At 44.3% G+C, this 27,810-nt stretch overlaps 1 protein-coding gene across 1 annotated transcript; it reads left to right on the top strand.

The window, feature by feature from the left end:
- Positions 1–2,638: 2,638 nt before the first annotated feature.
- Positions 2,639–6,970, top strand: UTP23 (UTP23 small subunit processome component). Its single transcript, XM_061373427.1, has 3 exons — positions 2,639–2,884; positions 5,403–5,577; positions 6,474–6,970. Exons 1-3 carry the CDS (start codon positions 2,697–2,699, stop codon positions 6,858–6,860), a joined length of 750 nt encoding a protein of 249 aa, XP_061229411.1. The 5' UTR covers positions 2,639–2,696; the 3' UTR covers positions 6,861–6,970.
- The last annotated feature ends 20,840 nt before the right edge of the window (positions 6,971–27,810 follow it).

Here is a 27,810-nt window from a genome sequence, read left to right on the forward strand (position 1 = left end):
TCAGTGCTGATCAGCTGGAGAGGGGAGCAGGACTGCACTATCCATGCTTACCCTGTACATGATTTCTGGTAGAGTTGTATGTGCTGTTGTGGTGTGCATGGCTGGCTGTGTTAAGTGTCCTCCATGTGAGCATGCATATGCAGACACTTATCCAGGACACACATGAGCTGAGGAACCCTCCCAAATCCAAAGAGTGTACGTAGATGGACTTCTGCAGCCTGAAGCAGCAATCCCCAGGTCCCAGAGACTACTGGATCCAGCAGCTCCTGTGAGATCCTTAGGCTTATTGTTAAAAAGTCCACTTTACAGATGGATCATGGGAACAGCAAAAGAACTGAACTTGAAAGGAATATGGCATATTTTATTAGATGCAAAATACTGACAAAGTATCCAAGAAAATGCTGAAAAAACCTGTACTTCTCCATACTGTGATGGGATTATTTTAACATTTAAAAATTATTTAACATAATTTAAAAGAATTGTACAGAAGTGAAATACAATCTACAGAATGGTACTGCAAGTAGTTTATCCTACAGTTAATGCTGTCTTTGGTACAATGAAGGAGAAATCTGTGCTGTCATTTTGCCTTCTGGCCAGCCTCATGAACTTACTTTACCATGCCAATCGCATTACAACTTGTCTGTGATGGTATTATTTACCAACTGAACAGGAAAAGAGTATCTCACCACAAGGGTATTTAACACCCTGCTCTGGATTATATCTTACTTTGCAATTAGTTCAAATGATGGCAAGTTCAAGTTCTCACTTACTTGTTTGTCCTTTTTATCTCCATTCCCCAATAGCTGCTGTTACCACTGCAGATTCCCCATTCTAGATGTGAGATGTGGAAAGAGTTCTTAATAAGGAATAACTGCCTGTCTTTGAGCACTTAACCAGTTGCCACCGCTCCCCCCTAAAAAGGAAAAAAACTACATGAAGAAAAAATTATTAATCCACTAAAGTTCTCCTCTTGCTAAGTATTCCTGTCTAATTTTTTAAATAATTAAAGCTATTAATTATAGTTAGGAGTTAGATGGAGGAAGTGAGACTCCACACTACTGTGTGAATACATTGGCCATAGGACCAAAGGTTAATAAGGACCAATGAATTCAGTGTATTTACTTGGCTCACAGGCCTGTGGCCACTTATGTCCATGATACTCATGAACATACACAACTGTCCCCTGAAGGCAGCTGGAAAGAAGGCTTTAATGACAGAAAAATACTGTTAACAGTGTGAGATCCCATGGAAATACTCTGAATCACCCGTTCTTCACACTTTTCATCCTGTAACTACTTTTAAATATCCTCCCATTTAAACATTTGAATTTCTAGAATAGTAGTTAAATGCACTATTTGTCAATTTCTCTTATCACTAATTAACCTGCTGGAAGCAGATATTTTCCAACCAAATTGCTACCAAAAAGAGCAATACTACAGGCGAATGTTTGTTTAAATTAGACTTTAAAGTAGTCTGTCTGATTACAGCTAACTGGAAGGTACCAGCAACCTTTTTGCTTGCAAGACAGTTGTCCCTGGCAGAAAGATGTCTCCCCACAGTACCTGCACACTAAGACAGATGTCTGATCATGTTAAGGTACCACATCCCTTTGCTGCCTAAAATACAGGCATTAGGTTCAGTTTAGCTGCCAAATATATGGTGTGCTCATGTATTCTGTTGGACAAGGAAGAGTTTGTGTAGTCTAGCTTTCTGAATGTCAGTCATTTCTCCAGACTACAGTGAAACTGATTTTTCTATTTGTCATGGGAAAAGTATAATTAAAATGTAGAATATATCCTTTGGAACTTCAATTTTGTGCATACAGAGTTTACACTAATGTAGCCGACACATGCAAACATAACTAGGCATTGAATAAGGCTTCCTAAGAGATGTCAATCCATGACTAAACTAGTCTCTGGGACAGTAACTAATTTAATCAACATAGTATCACAGAATCGACTAGGTTGGAAAAGACTTTTTAAGATCATCAAGCCCAACCATTATCCCAGCACTGCCAAGACCACCACTAACCCATGTCACTGAGGGCCTCATCTATGCAGTTTTTCAACACTCCGAGGAACGTGATTCCAGCACTGCCCTGGGCAGCCTGTTCCAGTGCCTGACCACCCTCTTGGTGAAGAGATTTTTCCTAATATCTGATCTAAACGTCCCCTGGTGCGGCTTGAGGCTGTCTCCTCTTGTCCTATCACTCGTGTCTTGGGTAAAGACACCAGCCACCTCCTCTGTCCATCCTCCTTTCACCTAGTCTTAACAATAAGGCCTCCCCTGAGCCTTCTCCACACTAAACAACCCCAGTTCCCTCACGTGAATTAGACAAACCAAAACTGTGTTTCTGGTCTCAGCAAAGACAGGAGCTAGCACAGCACTGCAAACACAGGGTAATTAACTAGCCTCCAGTTAGTCAGTGCAAAGCACCAAGGTAGAAGAGGGGAGACCCCTCGCAGGCCTCACCTCCGTCGGGCAAGCAGCACCCAGCTTCCCGGGTGGCGCTCAGAAGACCCGGCCGCGGCCTGGCAGTGAGGCAGGGGCAGTCAAGCACTCGACAACCCAAGCACCTTCCTCACCAATCTCCCGTCTTCCTTAGACCGGGGGTGGGGGCGGAAGGCGGAAGGCCCCAAGGCCCCGCCCCGCTGAGCTTCCGGGTGAGCCGGTGGCTCCGTGCGGGCGGCAGCGCCATGAAGCTGACGCGGCAGAAGCATGCCAAGAAGAACATGGGCTTCTACAAGAACAACTTCAGCTTCCGCGAGCCGTTCCAGGTGCTGCTGGACGGCACCTTCTGCCAGGCCGCGCTCCGCAACAAGATCCAGATCCGCGAGCAGCTGCCCGGCTACCTCGGCGGCGCCGTGCAGCTCTGCACCACACGGTACGGCGGGCGCGCCGCCGGCACTGGCGGCCTGACGGGCAGCCGCGGTGCGCATGCGCGGCGGGGCGGGTCCGCTCCCTCAGACGCCCCTTAGGCACCGCGCAGCGTGGGGTTGGGGTTCGCGTGTTTGCGGTGCCGGGCTGGAGTGGCGGCTGTGGAGGGGAGGCAGCGCTGTGGTTAACCTGCAGAGGGGCGGGAGCTGCACTCGGTACCGGCTGCCCGTGTGAAGATGGGACAGAACAGATCACAGGGTGGTTTTGGTTGGAAGGGACCTTAACGCTCATCCAGTTCGAACCCCCTGCCACGGGCAGGGTCACCTTCCACTAAGAGCAGGTTGCTCAAAGCCCCGTCCAACCTGGCCTTGAACACTGCCAGGGATGGGGTAGCCACATCTTCTCTGGGCACCCTGTGCCAGCGCCTCACGACCTTCATAATGAAGAATTTCTTCCCATTATCTAACGTAAATCTGCCCTCTGCCATAGAATCATTGAGGTTGGAAAAGACCTTCAGGATCATCAGGTCCAACCATTACCCCAGGACTGCCAAGACCACCACTAACCCATGTCACTGAGGGTGTCATCTAAAGGGTTTTGAACACTTCCAGGGACAGTGATTCCAGCACTGCCCTGTGCAGCCTGTTCCAATGCCTGACACCCTCTCTGTGAATAATTTTTTCCCAATATCCAATCTAAACCTTGCCTGCCACAGCTTGAGGCTGTTAGCTCTTGTCCTAAAGTCAGTGTTGTCCCATGGTCAGTTTAAAGCCATTCTCTCTTGCCTGATCCCTACATGCCCTTGTAAAAGGTCCTCCAGATTTCTTGTTGGCTGCTATCAGGTACTGGAGGCTGCTCTAAGGTCTCCCTGGTGATTTCTCCAGGCTGAATAAGCCCAGCTCTCTCAGCCTGTCTCCATAGCAGAGATGCTCCAGCCCTCAGAGCATCTTCATGGCCTCCTCTGGACCTGCTCCAACAGGTCCATGCCCTTCTCATGTTGGGGCTCCAGAGCTGAACGTGGTGGTGGAGCAAGAAGTGACCACAGTGAGTGAGTGGCATCTGGAGTGGCCTCTTCCCACTCCCAGTTTCTTGGCAAAGTGAGAAGAACAGAGGCAAGGTAGGATCTCCTGTACATGGAGGGAGCTGCTGCCTGTCTGGAGTTTCAGCCTGCCAGTAAGGGATTGTTTCCAAAGTAGCTGTTCTCAAGGGAGAACAAGGGTATGCTAGACAAAGGTGTGGAAGTAAAGCATGCGCACTAAATACCTAAGTTGCCTTGAAGTTGCTTTTGCTTGTACTTTACTTTCCATATTGTGTATGGTAAGATTTCCCTCACTTGGATTTCTGCAATGACGAAACAGCCAACTGCCCATCATGGAGGCAAGTACTGGAAAGATCAGGAAGATGTATACACTAGGCTACAAAAATTGAACATTGAGCCATCTTGCAAAGCATACAGAACTGGTCTCTACTTCTAAACAGTATAAAGTATCAGATCATGACCTTAGCTGTGAAATTTTTGTGAATCACATTGATCCAAACTCTATTGCAGTCATGTCTAAATGACCTTTCTTGCTTCCTTCTTTCAGCAGTATCTGTTCATCTTTTTGACCTGTTTTCACGTAGGGCAGCTGAATGGACTCATTTTCTCTGCTGTCAGAATGCTAAGTTGGTGAGGCAGCACCTCAGTGGCATGACCAGAGGTTCCCTGTGGAAATGAGCTGTCTCGCTGTGAGAGTCTTTGCAAAAAGAACAGGCTCAGATCTCCACAAAGACTGTCCTCAAAGGCTAACCTTTCTTCTCTGGAAAGAAAAATAGTTGTTACCATATCCTTGAAGTTGTATTTCAAGGCCATACATTCCTACCACTGGCCATATTTAATAGTAAGACTCGATGGCAGGAGTAAATTGGGTTTCATCCCTTGTTCATTTCTGAATATCCTGAAGGCAGCATCCTCCTAGACTGCTACTTCTGTGTGAACATATGCTCTGAGTGCTGACAGGAGAGGTTTGGTTTTGCATTTTATTGTCTACTTGGAATGTTGTGGAGCCATAAGCTTCCAGATTTTTAATTAGATGGACAGTCTCTTTTCTTCTTCTGCTTGAGTCAGTTGGATTCTGATAGCAAGTTTGAAGCAGGTTGGTGGACCCTAATAATTAAACTGGTATGCAGTGATTAATCAGTTTCTGCTAATTCAAGTAATTTTGTTAAGTACTAGTTCCTATGCTGGGTGATATCTGAACATAAATGTCAGGACTCAGCATTGCCACTGATAGGAAATATTTTTAAATCATTTAATATAACTTAGTGTTGTTGCTTCTTAATCTTTTTTTGGAACCAAAAAAATCTTGCTGATGTCTTCAGATGGGCTACTGCTTTCAGGTTACTGGATGCCATTTAAAAATCATAAAGCTTGAACAACTAGGCATTGCTCCTTCCTAATTAACTCGTGTCAACCTTCTGCTGTTGTAAAAAATGTGTAGTTATTTTCTCTTTCACATTAAATCATTGATGCTTTTGGTTTTCAGATGTGTTCTAAAAGAGCTGCAGTCATTGGGAAAAGCTCTTTATGGAGCAAAATTAATTGCCCAAAGTTTTCAAGTTCGAAACTGTTCTCACCACAAGGATCCTGTGAGTGGTTCGGGCTGTTTACTTTCCATGATTGAAGAAGGCAACCCTCATCACTTCTTCATTGCTACACAGGTAAATGCTCATGGAGAATGTAACTTCATTTCAGGTGATCCTTTGATACATAAGGATAAGGAAACTTATAGAATCCTCTGTTATGATACTTTTAAATAGCTTGTGGGAATTAATCTTGTAAAGCCATAAAGCCTTACTGGCTTTTAAATGCATTTGTTAACTGTGAAGTAGGGAATCTTTCATCCACTTGAACAGCTAGGGTTTTTTATCCTAGAAGGATATTGCTTACTTTAGCAAGTGTAGAAAGCATGCTGACTACCTATTGACATGTAAGCAAACAGTTGATGAATGTTACTTTACATATTGATTCTGTGTGCATTCACTGCCCCTGTTCTGCACAGTATGAAAATAAAGTGTTAAATGACCATATAACTTTCATTTTAAGAAACTTCGGAAGTTTTAAGTAAGAATAAAGGTAGAAGTTGTGTACAAATAAGATGGACAGATTTTTTCTTGGGTCTGTTACTAGGACTGTATGTCTAACTTATATACAATATATATATAATGATTTACAGTAGAATGCTGTGTACTTCTGTAGGGCACAAGGAATCTAAAGTTCTTGTTATATGAGTATGAGTAATGATGTTACTTCTTGTGAAGTGGTGGAGCGATACCAATGAACTGGTTCTTCCTCCTCAGAAAATGCACGTATGCTTACACATGCATGAAAAAAGGAAATGTTAATAAATTTTCCATCAGAAGGACAGCTTATCAGAAGGAGAGAAATTGAAATTTAAATTGCTCTGAAATGCACTGCCATGTATATCTGATAGATTAAGTTGCTTATCTTTTTCATAATGTAATTTATCTTCATAGTTTTATATTAAAAGTAGGCACATTTGAATTGCAAATATCATTTAATCCCAAAATATTGACTAAAGTATTTAATTTTGCAGGACCAGGATTTAGCAAACAAGGTGAAAAAGAAGGCTGGCGTTCCCCTCCTCTTTATTATTCAGAACACCATGGTGCTAGACAAACCTTCTACTAAATCTTTGGCGGTTGTTCAAAAGTTGCAGACAAATCAGCTTGTTCCAGAGCACCAAAAACAAAGTATTGTGCAGCTTAAAGAACAAGAAGGACTAGCAAAGCAAGGAGGTGAAAAGAGAAGAAAACGTAAAAGGGCAGGCGGCCCTAATCCCCTCAGCTGTCTGAAGAAGAAAAAGAAGAAAACACAGGAGGGTCAGGAGCCTTGTTCTGAGAAGAAGAAAAGAAGAAAAAGAAAACGAAATAGAGTTAAAGCAGAAGCTGTGCAGTCAGTGCAGAAAAATGAAGAAGAGTAACCCCAGCTTTGTAAACAATGCAGGACTTGAACCTTGTTTGGACTTTGCAAAAAGAAAGGTTAATATGCTCTCATGTGAAATTAAGTTAATATTAAAACTTATTTTTATGAGGTGGTACAGCTCGTTACTGCATCTCAATGTTTGTGGGTGATTGTCCCAGTAATTTATTCTGTTGTTTAGTAACTGGGTTTCTGACAAAATATTTAGGAACCCTCGTGTTTCATTATTCTCTTCAGCATCCTGATACCTGCCAGAGAATTCATGTGATCAGTGAGAATTCTTTAGAATTGTTTGTGTTTCATATGGATTTTGGTGGGATACTAGACTTCTTTCTAAATCTACGTTGCTATTCATACTAAAACTAATTCTGATGCTTGTTTTGGTATAGAATGTGAAACTGACCTAAAAGAGCAGAGTATCTTCTTTATCTCTGTTGTTTAATAGTAAAGTTAACACTTCTGCAAAGTGACCAGATGCTCTCAAGAAGTCCCTTCCTGCCTAAGTTACTCTATAAATTCCATGTGAACTGGTATGTCTGTTATGATCTTTGTTATTAAGAAGAACCCAGAAGGCATGCAATTGGGTTCATACTCCTGACATTGTAATAGTATCTCTAGCTTATCTAGTTTATCTTTAGTTTGCAGGCAAGCAAAGCAAAACAAGGAGTTAATCCATCACTTCTGATGGGCAGGTGGGTGTTCAGCCATCTCCAGGAAAGCAGGGCCCTGTGATGTGTCAGTTACTTGGGAAGACAAACACCATCACTCTGAATGTCCCCCCTTCCTTCAGCTTCCCCCAGTTTTGCATGCTGGTGTTGAATATGGTGTGGAATATCCCTTGGGTCAGTTGGGGTCAGCTGTCCTGGCTGTGTCCCCTCCCAGGTTCTTGTGCACCTCCAGCCTACACACTGGTAGGGTGAGGAGCAGAAAAGGCCTTGACTCTGCGGAACCACTGCTCAGCAGTGACTAAAACATCTCTAACATCACACTGTTTTCAGCACAAATCCAAAACACAGCCCCATACCAGAGAGTGTGAAGAAAATTAACTCTCATCCGAGACAAGCACATTCTCCACCCCTTAATTCATGCCATTTGTACCATGCTCAGGTCCCATGCTATCCAACACATCCTCATTAACCACCACCACCATCCTTCCCATCCTTTGATAACAATATACAGATATGATTCCCTAAGTTGATGGGCCACCTCTATATAAAATCTGTAAAATGTCCACAAAATGTCCTCTGAATTAATTTAGTCCATGGCTTTGGGTTCCATCTGTAATGATGGTCCTTCAGGACAGGAGAGGTGGTTTGTTGTGTGGTGTTACTGGGCAGCAAAGCCAGCTCAGGTTGGGTCACTGCTGCACCTGCGCTGCTTCCCGTGAGGCGTCTACTCCATTGCTTCAAGTGGTTCTTGCTATAATAATTCCCATAACATGCAACTCAAATCCCAGGATGCAATGATTTAAAGGTGCTTGAAGCATAGTATACTGCTGCTGTGGCCTGGGTCAAAGCTGTTCCTTGCAATACAGATGTTAGGAGTGGGCTGTGCCTTCATTGTTGCATATGAGAGACCGCATGCCCCTTGGGAACCCACGAGAGAGGGAAGCAGCAAGGAAGGGTGCTGTACTGAAGTCGAAAGCTTTAGTTAAACCAGTCATTCGCATCATGGTATTGTTCCTACATTGATTGCTCATAGTGAGTCTTGAGGAGAACTTTAACAAATCCTAGAAATTCTGCAGTATATATGATTAATGTATATCCCCTTTCTCAAGCCGTCACATTCCCTTCTCCTTCACTTATTTGGGCACAGTCCCATGTTAATGTAGTTTTGCTTCACATTCACTCTTAAATATTCCCTGTACTTCCTCCCCCTCACCAAACCCACCCACAGAAGGAGCTGCTATAAGTAAAGCTTGGAGCAGACAGCAGAGGTGGTTCATTATCAAAATCTCATTCTGAGTCAAAAGTATATTAAAACCCACTAACTTTACTAAAAACATTGGCTTTAAAATGAAGAGAAAACACACCCTAATTATTTACAATGGTTTCTTTCAGTGCCATTGAAACAAAAAGCTTAAATAAACCTTTTTTGAAGACTACAGACAGACAAAAACTACTGCAAAAAAGAATATTTTAGCAGTCCTCTAATGACTCCCACCTTAAGGAATTTAAGACAATATTTATCCATGTTTCCTTAGTATTTTGTTAACACAAACTGAGTCATTGTTTTGCCATTGGGAAGAACTGGAATGCAAAGGGAGTGAGCTCTTAAGAGAAAAGCTGTGGAATTTGTGTGCAGCATAGCTGCAGCTCCCCTCCAGAGAGGTAACTAACTTGTCTTGCAGTTTTGGAAGATTGCTCCTGCCCAGGCAACAAGCAGAGGGATCAGCCCCTGTGTTGTTACCACTCTGAAATTCGGGAAGAAGAAAAGCCTCACCCTGGTTTCCAAGTAAAACAGGTCCACCAAAGCTGCCAGGTGGATGTGTATCATTAAAACAGTGATGCTATGAGAGTCCGGTGTGCTGGCTCTGTCCAGGCTGGACTCACATGGTGCTCACCAGCCTGGCTGAGTGCAAACAGCCCCATGCCAATGCTCTCTGACTGTGTTGCCTCTGCCAGTCAGGATTTGGTGGAGTTTTAGCTGGCCCGGGCTGGAAACCATGCTGGGATCCCTCTAATAATCCAGCAACATGAGTGGCTGGGAGTGTCCCTGCACACTACCTGTACATGTACCTTTACAGGTACTTCCACTGCTATGGAAGTAGCTGTAGAGCTAACTTTGCTGCTGTAGGTGTTCGGCTCCATGTTCTGCCCAGAGCCACTGCGGCCAGTCCAACTCCCTTATTTATCAACAAATGGTCTGGACATTTGGCCGCGTCTCTGGTAAGACAGGATTCCCAATATGACTTTTCTAATAAAGTTTAGGATTGTTTTGTTGTAGCGTGTCAGAGGGATTGGTTATGGGTTTGAAAATACAGAAAGCCAGAGGTACATTAAAAAGAGCTTGAGCAAGAACTTCTTTGGGGCTATTGATTTTCTCTTTTCTCAGACAGGATAAATAAATATCCCGAATCCTAGACAGTACCTTGCTACATCTCTTTTTTTTAAAAAGAGGGAAATAACTGGTACAGTACCATGTATGTCGTGCAGAGTAATAGAAGGAGAAAATAATAATGCTTCAGTTGCAGTCTGCAGGGCATTAATGCTGAATTTAGGACAGCATCTCATCCACCAGCAGAAGATATTTACCTAGACTGCCTGCCAATTAGATTGGCTGGATTTATTCGATGGTATGAGCTGGTATTGCACAATAAATTACTTCCTGAGCATCTGTTAACGACACTAAATAGATGAGTTAATTAGAAGCTTCTGGAACCTGGGATGTTTATGAATCATTAAACTAAATATGAATATGGTATGACTTGAGGAATAAATACATTCTGGTGGTGAAGGGAAAATAAGATGTCCAGAGCAGTCCCGCTCATTTGTTTTCAGCTACGCTGATAACAGCGTGAGCGAATTTTCCATCAGCTGTAGAGTGTTCCTGGAGTTTCTTGAACATGTTCTGTCAGATCCAAGATGAAGAACGTCAGAACAATACCATTATTTATACTCATTGCATCTTTCATATAGAACTTTCACAAGCAACTACTGTATATTTCGTACCTCTGTGTGGGCATAATATCTCACACAGGGAGCAGCCAGAGATACGGGGAATGAACAAATAAGAGCCCCAGCAGGTGTTACCATTTACAATTTCAGGCAGAAAGATTGCAGTGTACCGAGAGGGAATGACAGAAAGCAAAAGTTTCCGTACCCAGAGAGTCAGGAGTGGGAGAGAGACTGCACCTGGTGATTTAGGAATGGTCTAAGGAATGCCTGGAGAGCGGCTCGTGATGCATTTCTGGTGATTATTACGTCTGTGCGCTCCGAGCTGCAGATCTGTCTCAGAAAGCTCATCTGTCTGCCCACAGAGGCAGTGGTTTTGCACAAGTTGCTGTGGTTGTTACAGAAGAGACAGGCTGGGCTCTCTTGGAGGGCCTCTACTTGCTGATTTCTTCTCCTGTGGTTGAGAGGGAGAACGTGCAGCTGTGCTCTGTGTATGGATACAGGCAAACAACGAAGCTGTTAACAAGGGCCCAATTAAAAACAACTCAGAGCTGGGAGGAAGAGACGAGACAGTAGATTAGTCATGGGGATTTAAGAGAAACCAAGGAAGAGACAAAAATATATATGAGGGCTTCTGGGTGTGAACTGGGGGAAAGAATTGGTCAGTGGCGAAAGGTGAGCAAGAAATGGCTCCACAGCCAAGGAGAGTAGGAAACGGAATAATAAACCATAAACAAATTTTAAACCCCAGTCTTTCTCATTCCCTTAAGAGACCTTCATTGCCATTTCTGACTCAGTTTCTGCCCTTTTAAAACAGGGAGCTGGACTGACTAACCCACTCACAGATCCTGCACTGATAGCCCGAGAGTTCCTGCAGAATGAAGGGCTCATGGTGCCAAATGCTTTGTCTTTATGGTTTTTCAGTATGACACACTCTGCAGCACTGGAAGTTTGCAGCCAAATCCTTCTTCTGTGGAGCTGGCCTGACACTCCACGTGGCTCACTGCCCAGCATGCAGATATTACATCCAGGAGCGACCTTACCAGTGCCATTATTGATAGGGTGAATCCATGTAGCTTATTGGCCTGGCGGTACTTTCAGCAAGAGCCTGGGATAGACTGAGGCTGTGAGATCGTGACCCAAAGCATGGTATGAGGGTTTTTAAAGTCTAATCTCCTTCCAGGAACTCAGTAGGGGACTTCAAAAGTTTCTTTTTGCAGCCTTGACTTCCAGTTGATCCAGAATGACCTTTTTGCCATGTTCCTCTGGGGCCAAAGATGCTACTGATTTTGATTCTTTGGGGCAGTGACTTTTTCAGACTGTCTTGGAGAAACGCTGAGGCCATATTTCACTCTGTGAATTGGCAGCGGTTTCAACAGGCAGATTTCAGAAAACATGAAGAGAGTGGTTTTCTGGAATTCCTGGCTCCCTCTTTCCACCCCTGACCTCTCTTTCAGCTCCCAAGAACACAAGCAGGGCTGTTCTGGGATGGTCCAAAAGTCTGTCTCACCCAGCGTCATGCCTCCAGTAGTGGCCGAAAGCTGTTGCTCAGGAACAGGAAAAAAACAGACAAAACGTTTTTTTGGTACTTCCCCAGATGTGTTTCCAAATTTCTGGCAATTTGTGAGGGAGTTCCTGACCCAGACAAAATATTGTGTTTTCAACAGCACACGATGAAACTCTGTTTAACTAATTTGTTTGACCTCTCCTTGAGAAAGTGTAAATTCTAACCCTCTTGTTTTCTGTGGTGAAGAGTTGCACAACTTGAACATATTTATGACAAATACCATCACTGGTTTGAATGTGTTACCTACCAGCTAGCACTTTTAACAGATGGAACACTATGCAAACATTCCTTAGTCACCCTTCCCATACCAGTCGCGACTGCATAGACCTCTGTGATATTTCCCCTCATTCATCTCTTTTCCAAGCGTCTTCTGCATCACGAACAGCAGCACCTACAGGAAAGCAGATTGCAACTTAACTCAGGCCCACTTGAGCAGACACCAGAGTGTCTCTGCTTTCCACTGGATGTTCTTCAAGGAAGAGTCTTGACACAAGACAAGTCTTGTGAGAAAAGGTGCACAACAGGAACTCATTCAGCATTCAGCTCTTGGTTTGCCACCATCTCCCTGTGTGCCTCAGTCGAATGCCATTGACCGTGGATGTGTCTTGGCTTCTCGCCTGTGGAATTATGGTGTAAGTATTTCCCTGAGCCCCCAAGATCTTCAGGTCACTGGCACACACAAGTCAACTGGCTGCTGTGCTGACACACACATCGTAGGAGGTCAGCCTTCACCCAATACGCAATAAATCCTAAATATGTCATACGTTAGACTTATGGTTGTATCCCTGTACACCAAAATTATGATGTAAATGATAATTTGAATAGAACAGAATCATAAACCAGCCCAGATTGGAAGGGGCTGGTTTCTTAATGCTAGTGAGAACTGGAATATTATTACATATGCTTGACCATATGAAAATGGCAGACGCAGTTGCATATAATATCTGATGGATGTTTAATTTATTAGATTTTTAATTGGTCTCTGTGTGTAATGGACTAGGAAAAGGTAAGAAATAAGGCTGTATAATTCATCTGAAGATCTCATTTTGTCTCATTCCTTCCTTTTCAACTCCTGAGATTATTTTTTGTTGTTGTTTTGTTATTTATAACTTATTTAATTATCTGCTTTGCAATAATTTGTGGTGCATACTTGCCAGTTAACTGATACCCACTGCCCACTACCTGATGGTGTCACAAATACACCATCTGTTCACTTGTGCCTTCCAACGATCTCTGAAGCAGGGAGCTGACTCGAGCTGCAGGTGGTAGGATTGCTCAAAATACATAATCACCAAACTTGTAAATAGCAAAACTTTTCTTTCATGGCTATGTTTTAAGCCTCCATTTAATTAAGGCTTTCTCAGCTCCCCTCCTGTTACACATAAGCTTACCTCCGCCACAAACCAATCTAGTACCATTATGCTGAAGAAGACCGATGCCCTACTTTCACCTTATTTGAAGGATTTCCCAGCATTTCTTCTCCATGATTGGGCCAAAATTGTGTGTCCCAGTCACTGGGCACATTTCACTTGATACGAAAGCACCACTTGTTTGGTATATTTGAGAGTGACTGAACACCACTTATCCTTGGCTGTACCCCTGCTGGAAATTCTCTGCATCGAAGCCAGATCCTACCAGCCTTTGCCTCTCCTTTCCCCTCTTCTCCTCTCACTCCATCTCTTCCCAGGTTCTCTTCTCTATGAAAGCCACAGAAAAAACTCTGGCATTTAAGTGCATTGATCTTCTGCATGGGCATACAAGGTGTATGGACAGCAAACTGAATAGAGCCACCATTTAACAGATTGAGAACAAGAGCTTGGGGAAGGCACTGGATGCATTTACATGTACATTAGGCCCAGAAAAGCAAATCTAAGTTTATTAAGTTTAAATAAGTTTAAGTACATCTAAATTACTAAGTTCACTTTAACTAAAAGCTTAAGACTGAAAAATCTGCTCTTCAGCTGAAAGCAGAAGGAACGGCTGAAAAATGTATGGTATAGTCCCCAAAATAGTTATGCTTCACTAGTGCCCTTGGCATTAGGACTGTCCTTATCTGACTGTCCTGCTGGTAATCTTTTCCAGGAACGGCTTTATGATCAGAATCTCCTTGTACAATCACATGAGAGTTTCCCAGTTTCCCCTGGGAGGTGTTATCCAATGCTGTTAGGCAACTGACTCACAATAGAGTACTTAGGCACATTAAATGACTTTGTAAAACCCAATCTTGGTTCATTCTTCTACCAGATAATGGCAGGGAGAGTGGTTCTCAAACCTGGGAACACTGGCGTAGCCTCTTGATTGCACAGAATAGTGCTTGCGGCTGCTGTGCCCTTTCCTTCAGTTACTAATGAATTAATCCTTGTTAAAACGTTTTCAAATAAGAAATCTCAGTAGATTACAAGAATAATAATATAATTCTTTGGAAAGGGAAAACATTTTTGGTTGGATAGTGGATATCTCTGCAGGCTTTTGCTGTGAAACAGCCAGTGTTATTTCTGTTACTGAAGATTAATTTCTGTGCCATTATCAAATGTAACCCTTGAGGAATTATTTGCATTTGTATCTCATATCAAAGTCCTATTTATATAATCAAGCAATCTGGAACAGATAAGCCCCTTCTTGGGAAACCTCTGCTGCTCAACAATATTTGACTTTGCATCAGACAGGTTATGGCCCGCTGGGAACTGAGGAGCTCACTAAAACACCATTTGTAATTCAATGTGACAAATCCCGGAGCCAGGGCGATAATCTCTATAAACTCTGTGCAAACAGTCCCTCTGTCTCAGCAGAAGTGATTAATGGGCTCTGCAGAATCAGCATACGGCCCCCTGTATTAATTACTTCAGAGGGCTGCTAAATGGAAACCCCAAAGCTTGCAAAGGCTCTGGGGAAAGGATGAGGGATTTGCAGGGCCAGGTTGGATGTGGGGCCCTGCACTCTGGCTGTGAACTGGAGGGGTGGGAGGCAGTGTGGGGTCCCCAAGGCACAGCTCTGCAGGGAGCCTTAACGTTGCCTTTGCTCAGCACAGGGAGGGCACACGGGCACTGAGCTGCCTCTGGCTGCAGCTTGGCTCCTTCAAGCACTTCTTGTCCCCACGTCAGAACTGGGGTGCTGGTAGATGAGCAAACCTTCTCTGAACCTGGCTTCAAAGTGGTGATGGGGAGAGCAGTCAGGTGGGGACCAGGCACTAGAGGGGATGTGGTCATTCAGAAGGGACCATGGATTGCAGTGCTTTGCCGTAGCTGAAGTGATTTAAAATGCACAGGCCCTTCGTAAATCATTGCAGAGTTACTGCAGTGAGTGAAACCATGCCAATTTATCTCCAGGGAAGATCTAAGCCTAAATGTTTTACAGAGAAAGAAAGAAGATGAGGAGTGTGCATTTATCTTTCCAGTACATTCTCTGGGCCTCATCCAAGGGGAAAACTTCTACATCTTGTCTCAGGACCTCTAAATCCCAGCTGTGGGACTCTGGTTAAAGACCCCCACGGAAGAGTCTTAATGAATTTACCATGGATTTTTTTCTAATTCATTAGAATATGTCAAATCCAGTAAAACACGATATCCTGCCTGTGTTTTTCACTTCTCCCATAGAAGTCTATGGCAAGGCTATCATTGCCTATCCAGCCCTCTAGTCACTTGGTGATGGCACAGCCCCAGCTGCTGTGCTAGAAATGGTGTGTTTATGCCCAACAGGCCAAGCTCCCAGTCATTACCCTGTAAAAGTGATTTCATCTGGAACAAATCATTTCAACAAATCATTCTGACTGTTTGGTGTGATCCGGTGTGCACACAGGACTTTACTGCGCTCAGACAGGGATCGTATTGACTACTGATGGTACTAGATAAGGTGTGGAGCCACCCTAAGATTTGACCTTCTCTCTTGTGTAATAGCCTGTGCCTCTGACGATGGACATCAGCAAAGGAGGGGCACAGTTTTGTACCCTGTGTTACACAAAAGGAAGCAGAGGCAGAAATAACTTTTCCAGGCAAGGGGTAAAAAATACAGCATTTTGTCTTCTTTGTCTCATGCTTATCATATCGCCCTAATGAATCCTTAGAGAGTGTGTTCATCTGAGCTGTGAGCAGTTCTTGAAGCAATGCACCAAAATGGATAAACATAGGAAAAGATACCTACTGGGACACTTTGCACAGTAGGGTGCTCAGTACCAGACTGGTGGTTGTAAGCATAGGGAAATGAACAGGACAACTTTTGACTTGCCCAGGCATGCACTCATTAGTCATTACACCTGATTTCTAAAAGCACTGATCTGAGCGAGAGTTAGAAACTCAAAAGCTTACAAATCAGCTGTAAAGACTGTACTAAACCCCCTAAGAGTTGTCTGTCAGAATCTTCAAGCATCCTTAAAAATGTGGCTTTCAAAACCTCCCCAGTGAAGCCTGAACTAAGTCTCCACAGGTAAAAGCTCCCTGATTTCTTTGCACTGCTCTGTCCTGACAAGAATGCACAAGATATTTGGGCAATAGTTTTGGATTATGTTCCCATTAAATTGCCTGGATAAAGGCAGGGCAGCAGGAAAGTCACAAACACGGCAAGGAGGCTGAGGTCTCTCTTCGGAGGAGACAGCTTGGATTATAAAGGGACTTTGTATAAAACAAACAGTCAAATCAAATCATCATTGCAAACTGCTCTGAAGTCTTGCCACTGATTTGGCTGATTAGTGAGCAGGGAGGGCAGGGCACGTAGTGCATGTAGGGGCACGTATTGCACGTAGGGGCACTTAGTGCAGAAGGTCTGGAGGGAGGATGCACCGTGTCACCCACATGAGGGGCTTTCTGTGTGCCATGAGCAATCTGATGGACATTTTATACTGCAATAGCAAACTCAGGGTCATGGGTGTACTCAAAAGAAAAGTGTATTTAGTCTCAGGTAACTTTTCCACTTCCAAAGTCCTTCATTTGGAGCAATTACAACAGGGTACATTTATTTCTGTGCCAGAATAGCCTCTTTTGAAGGCACACAGGTCACAAGAGTTGTTCTTATCAGTTTGCTGATGGGAACAAGTGCTTGGGGAGGAGAAAGAGGAGTTGGTCTGAGGGCACCTCATGGAAGGGATCTCTGTTCTTCTCTGGGAAGTTTCTAGCTTTTGTGGTATTCAGAGGGAACAGTTAGCCCAAAACCGCTGGCAGCGGCTGAGCACGGAGAGCTCTGTTAGAGGGGAGCTGAGAACTCTAAATTGCATTTCCTCAAAATGAAACAGGATGGGATTGCAACATCTCCTTGGCATGGGCCTGAAAGCACACTGACTTTTCCCTGGATGAATAGTTTCATGCGCTGGTTAGACTACAGCCTGCAGCCTGGAAGGGGAAGAAACTGGCTTTTCCTTAAATTCTGCCCCTTGCTCTCACGAGAGCTTGGAGTAGGACTAACACAAAGTAATTCCTTCCATTGCCAACCTCGGACTCCAGTTTGATTACTCGCTGCATTAATTCGGTGATTCCGTGATTTGAGCCCATTGGTTTATTGATTTAGTTTTAATAGGAACCCTGATGCAATCACTGGATTGCTCAATTTTTAATTAACGTAGCAAATCTGTAAAGATTAACTATTGCTGCCCTAAGAGTAAACTCCCTTGCTTATTCTTTGCAGTAAATCCCATTTCAACTAAACCCACAACACCAATTTATTCTACCAGATATCTCTGTGGTTCAGAAGCCCAAGTGCACGTGTAATTTAGAATAAGATATTTCCAGGCCACTTGATTCTTCCTTCATATTAGTATGATTCCCTCATGTAATACATGGAGAGTGAAAGCAGCACAGAAGGGAGCATGGAAAACAAAGCTGCAGGGGGAAAAAAGACTTGCTTTCTTGTACTCCTTACTTTTCCAGAAACATGCTGTTGAATCATGTAATTATTTCTAACCTAACTACTGACGGGTAGAAAAGGCTCAGAAACATGAATCAGACATGGACAAAATAACTGCTCTTGCTGGTAGATGGATTTCCAGGTGTCAGACTATTCAGTAGGGTGGCTTTAAATAATGGTCATAGTTCATATTTATATGGTACCCTACGGCCCCCTCTGCCTTCCTGTCACATTTGATATGGAAATAGTCCATTTACTGTCCCGAAACTTCAACTGCAAGGCTCTGTAGAGAGCAATCACATATTTTCAGGGCATTTTCCATTGCAGCTATCTGGTGCTATTACTGAACTTTTCAACTCATGGCCCATGCTTTTTGCAGCATTATCATACCTCTTATTTCTTTCTCAGCACTCCTTCTGGTAGCTGTTGCTCACAGAAATCTCCAATACAAGTGCCCATGTGCAAAGTAAGGCTGCACAGTCCAGGCCTGTGGGCCTCAAAAAGGAAGCTCCTACACTGACTATGTGCATCCTTCTGGTACCTTTGGAAAGATGCTGGTTTTCTCTTTCAGTTTCCCTGGACCTACAAGTATCATATTTACATCTGGTACTTGTGTTTATCTGAACCAGAGCCAAAACAACTCACCACAGACTGAATACATTTGTAGATGAAAAGCCCTGTGAGTTGGTTGTCAGATTTGATTTTCTGATCAAATTATACATAGAGAGAAGAGAGATAATGGGTTTATTGCTTGCCTAGAAAAAAATAGGGTGTCTATAAATGAAAAGATGGGTAAGAAACAAACAGAAATTACCAGAATGATGATGCAGCTTGGTTTCAATCTCTAAAACTAACAAGCAAGAAAATGAACTGCATCTCAATGACACGTAAAGGAAACTGGGACATTGACTACAAGGAGCTTGAAGCTGCTCTAACAAAATCATTCCATCAGATGTGCGTGAACAGCTGGAAGAGGAAAGCAGCTGGTGTAAAGACCCTGGGATAAATTGCTCACCAAAGTAACAGAAATTGCAGAAATATGTCAAATTCACTCAGGTTTCAAGGAGAAAAGACAGCTCTGACCACACTGGTGCAAAGGGAAAGGTGGCTGCCAAAAAACCCCAAAGGTTATAAGGAATGAAACGTCCACAGCGTCAACAAAACAGATCCTCCTCCCAGCAGATCTCACCAGGACTTCTGCCTCCTCTGGGAGCTCACAGGATGGAGGGAAACCAGAGTCTGGAGGTTTCACTGAGCTGGTCCTGTACATTGGCACAGAGGGGAGCCTCCACTGGTGACAAGGCTGCTCCAAGCTCCTGCTGGTCCTGCTGCTGTGACTGGGATGCCCTGGGGACTCCTGGTACCTGCCCTGGGAGCCACTGGGACAGTGGATGGTGAGGAGGGGATGTGGCTTTGATCAGCCCATGCCAGGAGCCAGCCCCAAGGCTTTTGGTATCCTGTATGTGATGTGTGATGATAATGCTGTCAATATTCCAGCTAATTTTTGATGCACAATGAGTCCGTTGTTCCCTGCTAATGGAAATCTCATTTATTGCCATGCATTTGCCAGTTTCCAAATGTATGCTGACTGTAGAGCTCAAAGGTAATCCTGTGCATCTTGTGAGTGGGATAGAGCAAAAGGTAAGGCCACAGCACTGCTAGCTCACCCACTCATCCATTCAGAAGTCCATGCTTTCCTGATAAAGTGCGTTACAAACTAATAGTATACACCAAAAAGGATTAAGGTTTTGAAATGGAAAAAGCAGCTGGGTCACAGCTTGGTGTGCAGTGGGTGAACAGTAGCTGGAAGAAAGCCTGTTTAATATCAAATACAATGGGAACTTTACAGCATCCTGTAGAAGACACTTGGTTATATTAAAGCCTTGTACAATGGACCACTGTCACCCTAGTCACACACACAAGTAAATGAGATGAATCCTAATTTTCTGTATCCCCCACAGAAGAGTCACTTCAGACAGAAGTGTGATTCCCAAGAGTCCCATTTGAACAGTTTCAGTTCACAGCTCGGATCAATAAGGCATTCCTGTGCCTCAGAATAATTACTTGTAAATAGGTACTTGCCACCTGATTCTCTTTCTAATATAACAGGGGGTTTGTCTCAACAAGTGATAGCTGGAAAACAACCACATGTGAGAAATCACCGTCCTTCAGGAAGGAGACAGCCAAAACCAGAACTGAGCAGATCACAGCCCAGGGCGCTTCACCATCTTTCCACGTGAATGAGAGCGAGTGGAAATGAAATAGCCAAATCAGAGCCGATGGCAGCCTGCCTGCCTGCTAGGTGTGACCTGCAAATGGGTTTTAAACATTTACAACTGCTATCACAATTCAGGCTGCATATCCTTGTTACCTGCACCCAGAGGGACATCTTAGAGGGAAATGGGTGGCTCTTTTTCTGGCTATAGCTATTAATAGGTATGGGATACCACCAGACTTCTTGGCTTGGTCTGTGCTATCTTTCTGTGCTAGACACTCCTATTTCAGGTTCAGCAAATCACTTCAGGAGAGAAGAACCTGCCATTTGCCATTTGAAGAAACTGCCATGTGAATACTGCGCCAGCCCTGGCTTGGTGCTAGGATGCAGGTTCCATTGCACAGGTTGGAGCTTGGCAGGAGGATGTGGGAAAGATGGGTTTCAGGAAAGCAGTGAAGCACAGCAGAAGACCAAACCCAGGCTCTATTCTATCTTGCACCCTGCTTTCCAAAACAGCAAGGGCTCAGTGTCTGCAGGTTTGGGTAGGACAAGATATGCCAGATATCTGGGGGTCTTCTTCCAGGCATGTCTCTCACCCCCAGATTGAAACAGGTCAGGTGCCTGTCCATCAGGGTACCTTACTTCAGCATCAGGAGCATTTCTGGTTTGATTCTGTCCTGTAGTTTGAATTTAATAATGGAAAAGGGAAAGAAAAAGAAACAGAGGAAGACAGAGGCACAGCTGAGGAAGATGGGACACCTGAAATGAGACAGTCCTCGGGAGATGGACTATTAGAAAGACAGTGGGTCAAAGCTGCTCAGGGAATTTATTGCCAGGCTCTGTTGGCTTTTATATAGTTGTGTCTTACATCACAAGGACCTTTTCTCTAAATGAATGAAGTTACAGTTATGTGCACATACATGAATAAAATACCTTGTCCTAATTTTGTCAGACATTTCCAAGTATGCTAAGAACACAAAGAGACCTTTCTTGTGATTCCACTTTCTGCAAGAACATTCTTTTCCCCTTGTTTGATAATAGCCCTGCTCTAAAGATGGGACATCAGCTGGATTCCTTGTACTTCATTTATCAAGTTTGCAAGGCTACACAAAAGACATCCGTTAAGGGGCAGGAAGTTTTGATACTCAGAGAAATAAAATCTAACATCTACTTTGCTGGTGTAATGGAACAATTTATGCTTTCACAAATATATTTCAAATTGGGAGACAAAGGTTTTAGGCATTCCAGAGCAGCAGCGTCCAGGACAGCCATCACCCCCTGTCCTGTTACTATATGGCTTGTAAAACGTCCCTCTCCAGATTCCTTGTCAGCCCTTTTATGTATTGGAGGGTTGCTCTAAGGTCTCCCTGCTCATCTGCCACATGTTCCCAGTGCTTACCAATATGAAGTCTGCACAATTCCCCCAGCCCCGGTGTATGTCAGCACCACTGTCCTTGTCTCCATCCTTCAGGTCAGTCAACATCTTCCCATACTTTTCACATGGACAGTGTATGAACAGCTCCCTGCCCAAGAGGTTTCCTGGTGCAGCTGTATTGGAGTGAGCTGTCCTTCCTCCCTGATGCTATTTGGACCAAAAGCACCTGGTTCTTCCATACCTCCCTACGTTCTAGGTGATGGATAGTGTTTTGTACCAGGGAACAGGCCATGCATGGATCTGGATTAGCAAACAGCACTCATACACACTTTCAACTTGATGGACAATCTGAAAAAAGGGAATGTCATTTGGATGCTGCTTCCATTGCATCTGCAAGAGAAAACTAGAAAACAATGTGGTTCATATGGGGGAAATGCAGGAGGGAACACTTAATGCTTTTGTGATGCTTCACTAAGCTAAGTGTTGCTGTTGATAGCAGATCTGTGTCAGAAGTGCCTTGGGATGGGAATTTATGGGAGTGGAGAGAGCAATTGCCAGAAAGGGTGGGAATAGTAATCCTCCAAGGACTTTCTTGTAAAGAACATTTCTTGCTGGGCTGTTTCCTATCTGGGTAATTTAAAATGAGACTTTATATTCTCTCTCTGGGATATTTAGCTCTTATGAGTTGTTTTTATCAGTTGAGTAGTTTGGGTGATTCCCTTCGCTATCTGTGATTACTTCCAGGGCAGTTGGCTTGGCCTTTCCTGAGAGGTTTGTGCTCCAGTGCTGATCTTACAGCTTCCTTGGGCCTCCTAAAGCCTTCTGAAACCTCCCTCTGCTCAGGAGCAGTCCTTCCCTGTCCTGCCTTGCTGTCAACACCACCAGGGGAAGCACAGCTCCTGCAATAGGAAGCTGGTGTCTGTTGCCCAGAATTCCATCCCTTTATGAGGATGTGGATGACCTTGGCCCCTGGGATTTCACGCGAGGGCTCAAAAAAAGCCAATTAACCTGAAGCCAAGTCAAGAAGGAACTGGTACATTACTTTCAAAGATTTGCCACATGTAATGTACATTACATGGGAGCGTCATTAAGATGTGATCTGATTCTAACTAGCGGTGTGAAAGGATTCAAATGCCTTTTCTGCCTAGAAGACCTCTCAGATCTGAGACGAGAAGAGGAAGAGAATAGAAAGAGTCTCAAAATCTGTTTTCTATACAGCTAAACTTCTCCATGGCAAAGAAAGCATATGGTATGAATGCAGAAACTCATTAGTGCAGACCTTTGGGAGACACCACGGTTAAGTAAAACAGAGCCAGATGAACATTTGAGAGAAACAACAAATTGCCAGTGCTTGAGAGAAATAACCAAGAGCCAAGTGACTACAGTGCAGCCTCATGAAAGGAATGTTCAGGAATGTGGTTTCTGAGAAAGGCTTTTTCCGGGAAAGGTTCCTGGCTCCAGGAGACCAATGAACGAATTATAGAATCATAGAATAGTTAGGGTTGGAAAGGACCTTAAGATCTTCAAGTTCCAACCCCTCTGCCATGGGCAGGGACACCTCGCTCTAACCCATCTCACTCAAGGCCTCGTCCAACCTGGCCTTGAACACTGCCAGGGATGAAGCATTCACAACCTCCCTGGACAGCCCATTCCAGTGCCTCACCACCCTAACAGGAAAGAATTTCCTCCTTATATCCAATCTAAACTTCCCCTGTTTAAGTTTTAACCCATTACCCCTTGTCCTGTCACTACAGTCCCTAATGAAGAGTCCCTCCCCAGGACCCCTATAGGCCCCCTTCAGATACTGGAAGGCTGCTATGAGGTCTCCATGCAGCCTTCTCTTCTCCAGGCTGAACAGCCCCAACTTTCTCAGCCTGTCTTCATATGGGAGGTGCTCCAGTCCCCTGATCATCCTCGTGGCCCTCCTCTGGACTTGTTCCAACAGTTCCATGTCCTTTTTATGTTGAGGACACCAGAACTGCACACAATACTCCAGGTGAGGTCTCACGAAAGCAGAGTAGAGGGCATGGAGGGAGGAGGTTGGCCCAGTCCTTGACACTGGTGCAAATATTTAGGCTGGTAGCAGAGACCCGATGACATTTTTCTGTGGAGTGTTTCCACCTCAAAGTATTTTAAGCATTTCAACAATTTAAGGTCATTCCCTGGCCTGTCTCCGTTCTTGATCCTTCTTTTTACAGCGAGGTCCTCTAAACCACCAGCACAGTAATGCCATGAAGACAAGTTTCCTTCTCCTTCCAGAAGGAAACAGGGAATCACAATGGAAGATAAATACATGTGACCTCACACCCCCTTCTGTGAGCAGGAAATTAACTCCTTTAGCCTTTTGCCCACTGTTACATGGCTTTCATCAAGAATTCATACCTACCAGACTTCATGATGCTTCTAAACCCTAAGCCTGGATAAAAAGATCTGATATAGCTGATTAAAGGGCAAAATATACAGAGAAACTACAGTTTATAAAGAATTAATTTTAAAGTAAGCTACTTCTACTACATTTAAGTGGGATCTAGAAGCTGGTTGTAGGAGGATGTGCCTTAAACACATGCAGACTATGTATTATGGTGATAATCTGTCAAATCAAGAGCCAGTTAGTTCTGCAGTTGAACTTCATTAGTGTTGCACCTCACTGCTATCTGTACCTTTTGGTTAAACTGGATTTCTCTGTCCTGTGTTGGGAACAGCATTATTTTGGGCAGCATTAATTAGGCACTGAAGTGTTCAAGTAACACACACAGTACTTGCAGCAGGAGAGTCCGATCAACTTAAAATTATTTCTTGCTTTAAATATCAGTCCCAACCTTACTGGAACATTTTGTTACCTCTTCGGGTTTAAAACATGGTGCTAGTTTGGTACCTCTCCACTGGAGTAGGCTGAAAAGTCTTCATACACACCTCTGCAACTCAGCCGAAACTGGCTTGATTCCTGCTTAGAAGTTGCATTGTTTTCACACTCCTATTGTAAAGCAGACAGACATATTTTCTGTCCTTGAGCCTGGTCCTGGTACTCCAGTCTAAGTCTTACCCAAGTGATGAAGCCCATCAGTGACTTGAGTGCAAGAACCCTGTCCGAACTGTGAGGGTTATGGCAAGAGATGGTGCCTCCACCCCACTCCTCTGCTACCAGCAGGTCGTGCTGTCATAAGGATCAGAGTGCTGCCTTTCCTCTGCAGCTATCCCGTGTGATGAGTGTGATGTCAGGGCACACACCTCAATCACCTTCAGGGGGCTCTCTCACAGGCTTCACTCTGGTTAGCCATGATTAAGCTTTCCAGTAGGACAGGCTGGGAAGTCCCTCTGCAGGGGGCGGGGGAAAGGAAAATGGACACGTTATATTCTGGGTGACTTGTCAAGTGCTGTTCATTAAGGAGTGCTTGCACACGTGTACTTGCATGGTGCATCCCTGAGGAAAACATCAGCTCCTATGGAGCAAGCAAACCCTGAGTCCAAGGCTGTCAGGGAGCTCCTAACAGCTCTCAGTTGAGTACCAGACCTGGGATGCTGCATAAGAGCATCTGTTTTCCCTTTGGGCAGGAAAACAGGCCAAGGCTTTTACCTGTGTACTCAGAAATTAGTGTAAGTGGGTTGCTACACTACAGAAATTGACAGCTGTGGTACCCTTCTCCATAGCGCTGTCTCCCTTAACCAGACACAAACACTGATACCGTGTGCCCATTTTCTTCACAGATGGCAAGTTATAAATCACATGTACTGCATTGCCCTATGTCCAGGCATTTCGCAGCCCAGCTCCTCTTGTTGTAAGGAAGAAGGTGTTAAGTTCAAAACATTGCTGTTGTTTGGTTGTTAACTAAAATCATGCATATTCATACCAAACTAGAAGTGCCACACTTTGGAGGTAGGAGCATGTAGACACCAAAATCTAAAGAGTAAGAGTAGTCTTGGTTTTCTTTCCAGCATGGTAAGCATGTTTTGGTTGTGTTTTAATACTGATGATGCCTTATTTGCGTGTGAGGTAAAGGTGTGCTTTGCTTTACAATGAAGAATGAACACACGTAGCCTTAGCTCCAGAAATGTGGTCCTTTGACAGAAAATGTCTGGGTCCCAAAATTAAGCAGAGAACTCTCTTTTACAGCTGAAAAACTGGGCCTCTGGGACCATAGAAATGGAGAGGGGTTTTGAAGCAAGACCTCAGAGACAGCTGAGGTTCATGTTTGTACCTGTGGATCTCTTGAGCAGGCAGGTTTGTCATATCCTCATCCCAGCAGTAGAGCTGCAGGCCCTGGCTCTCATCCTGCTGAACTCAGTGCTCATGCATCCACCTCATTTGCAGTGAAAACTGACAACTCACTCACTGTCAGTCCATCCTCATGGCTTCAGAGCAGTATGGCTCTGCTACGTGTTACCCCAGTGCATCTGGCTGGATTTGGTACCTGCTGTATTTCCCTAATGCTCCTCCCTGAGCTAGGCTCAGCCTCCTCCTCTCCCAGACTCAGCATGCTGGGAGCTCTGTGTCTGCCCAACGGGGCAGCTCTGAGTGATGAGGACATGGAGTACAGGGCTGTATGGAAAACCTGCTCCACAGTGTGTGCACCAGAGGTTGAGCCACTTGCCCAGTTGTGCTGCATCAGGAGCAGCACCTTGGTAACTGACAAAACCTGTTGGACATCTGCAATGCTCCGATGGTCACATCACCCCTGCCAAGGTAACAGCATGAGTGATGGAATGACGCTGGCTTTGCTGCTGATGTGAAGGGTGGTTTAAGTACTCTTGAAACATTCTTCTCACACATGGTGGGTCTGTTCCTCTTGGGCTTGGTTCTAAACCTTTTCAGTGTGAGGCCTACCTGCTCAGCTCAAAAGCTTCCCTGCAATTTCACCAACTTGGTGGTGAAGGCAACAGAGATCCCAGCCCCAATTCACATCGCAGGGAGCAGCCTGCCACAATTAATGAACTGGAGCTGCTTCTGACAGATGTGAAGATGAAACTTAGCACCGTCTTCCGCACTTATTCCAGCCTTGAGAAACGATCAAGGAAAACCTGCAGCTCCTGTTGCTAAGTAGCTGCCACCATAACAAACCTTTTCATGCCTTTTCTGGCTCATTGCTGCCTCCCTCAGCATCAAGACCTCATTCAATTTTGTATGCATGTAACTACAAAATGCAAAATGGAACATGTCGTTTGTTTGTAGGGTCGCTCATCAGTTGTTTTATCAGAGAAACATTCCTGAGTTAAACATCAAATGTGGCTTTTTAATCCAAATGCTAAGCTGCTTCTCCTTCTATTTTTTCTCATAACACTGACTGTGGGTTTTTATTCCTTAAACATCAGCATTTCTTTTGTTTTGGAGATTAGTCCCGTAGTCAAGGAACATGAGAAGCAGCTTAATTTGTACAAAACCAAATGTAGCTGAACTTCTCTGCAGAACTGCTCAGCGGTGGAACCGTTTACAGTATTCCGATCCTCCGTGTCAGAGCTACAATCCACTGTGATGTGTGGTACAGGCTGCCTGTGAAGCGCACGTTGCCTCTAATTCTGGCTTACTCTCAAGTATGGTGAGGACTGGCTATATTAACTTTCACAAGAGGCACAGAAAGCCAGTGCAGACACATCCTCTGGCAGAGGCTGGATTTGGGTTCTGTCACAGAAATACCCCATTTGAGGGAGAACATTCAATTTCTGCCTTGGAAAAGCAGCCTATGAACACTGCTGTGCAAGCTGACGATGAACATGTCAACCCACTGGGTGCAACCAGCACCGGGACTCCTGAATTCAAAGAGCATTATTGTGAATCACTTTCTTTAACTGATTTAACACACATGCAAAGTTGGCAGAGCCACCTGACAGAGCAATCCTCACCACTCCCCTCCTCAGTTCTCCTGCCTGGTGCTTCTTGTGCTCTGCTGGCACAGGTTTCTGTGTGCCTGCCCAGTACGCAGGGTGCAGGAACTGATCCAGCTGGAGGAAAGAACCATGCTTCCTTTGGTGGGTTTTACCCTGAATCAGTTCCTACCATCCCCAAACCTAGATAACTAAATGGTACAAATAATTGCCAGCATTAGCTGGGCACTGCAAGGCAGGGAATGGGAAAGTATTCCAAGGAAGTAGCAGAACAGTTTAATTTGGAGAGGCGTTCTTGCACAGGGGACACGACGGGCTCTAAAATGCCATCTGCTCTAGAAGGATGCTAAGTACCATCAGCAAATCTGTGTTTCTCATCACATGTACTCTTATTCAATGTCAAATATTTATAAACATCCATGACTAAAGGTCAACCACACAGTCCTCAATTATTTAGTGTAAGTTTCAGGCTATGTTATTATGTTTAATGCTTTTATTGAAAACAAAAGTTGGGCAAACAAGAAAAGCAGAGAG

The sequence above is a fragment of the Neopsephotus bourkii genome, unplaced genomic scaffold, assembly GCF_033783945.1.
Source record: "Neopsephotus bourkii isolate Nb327-2 ecotype Australia unplaced genomic scaffold, CSIRO-AGI_Nbou_v1 NB_1630, whole genome shotgun sequence".
NCBI classification, from domain to species: domain Eukaryota; kingdom Metazoa; phylum Chordata; class Aves; order Psittaciformes; family Psittacidae; genus Neopsephotus; species Neopsephotus bourkii.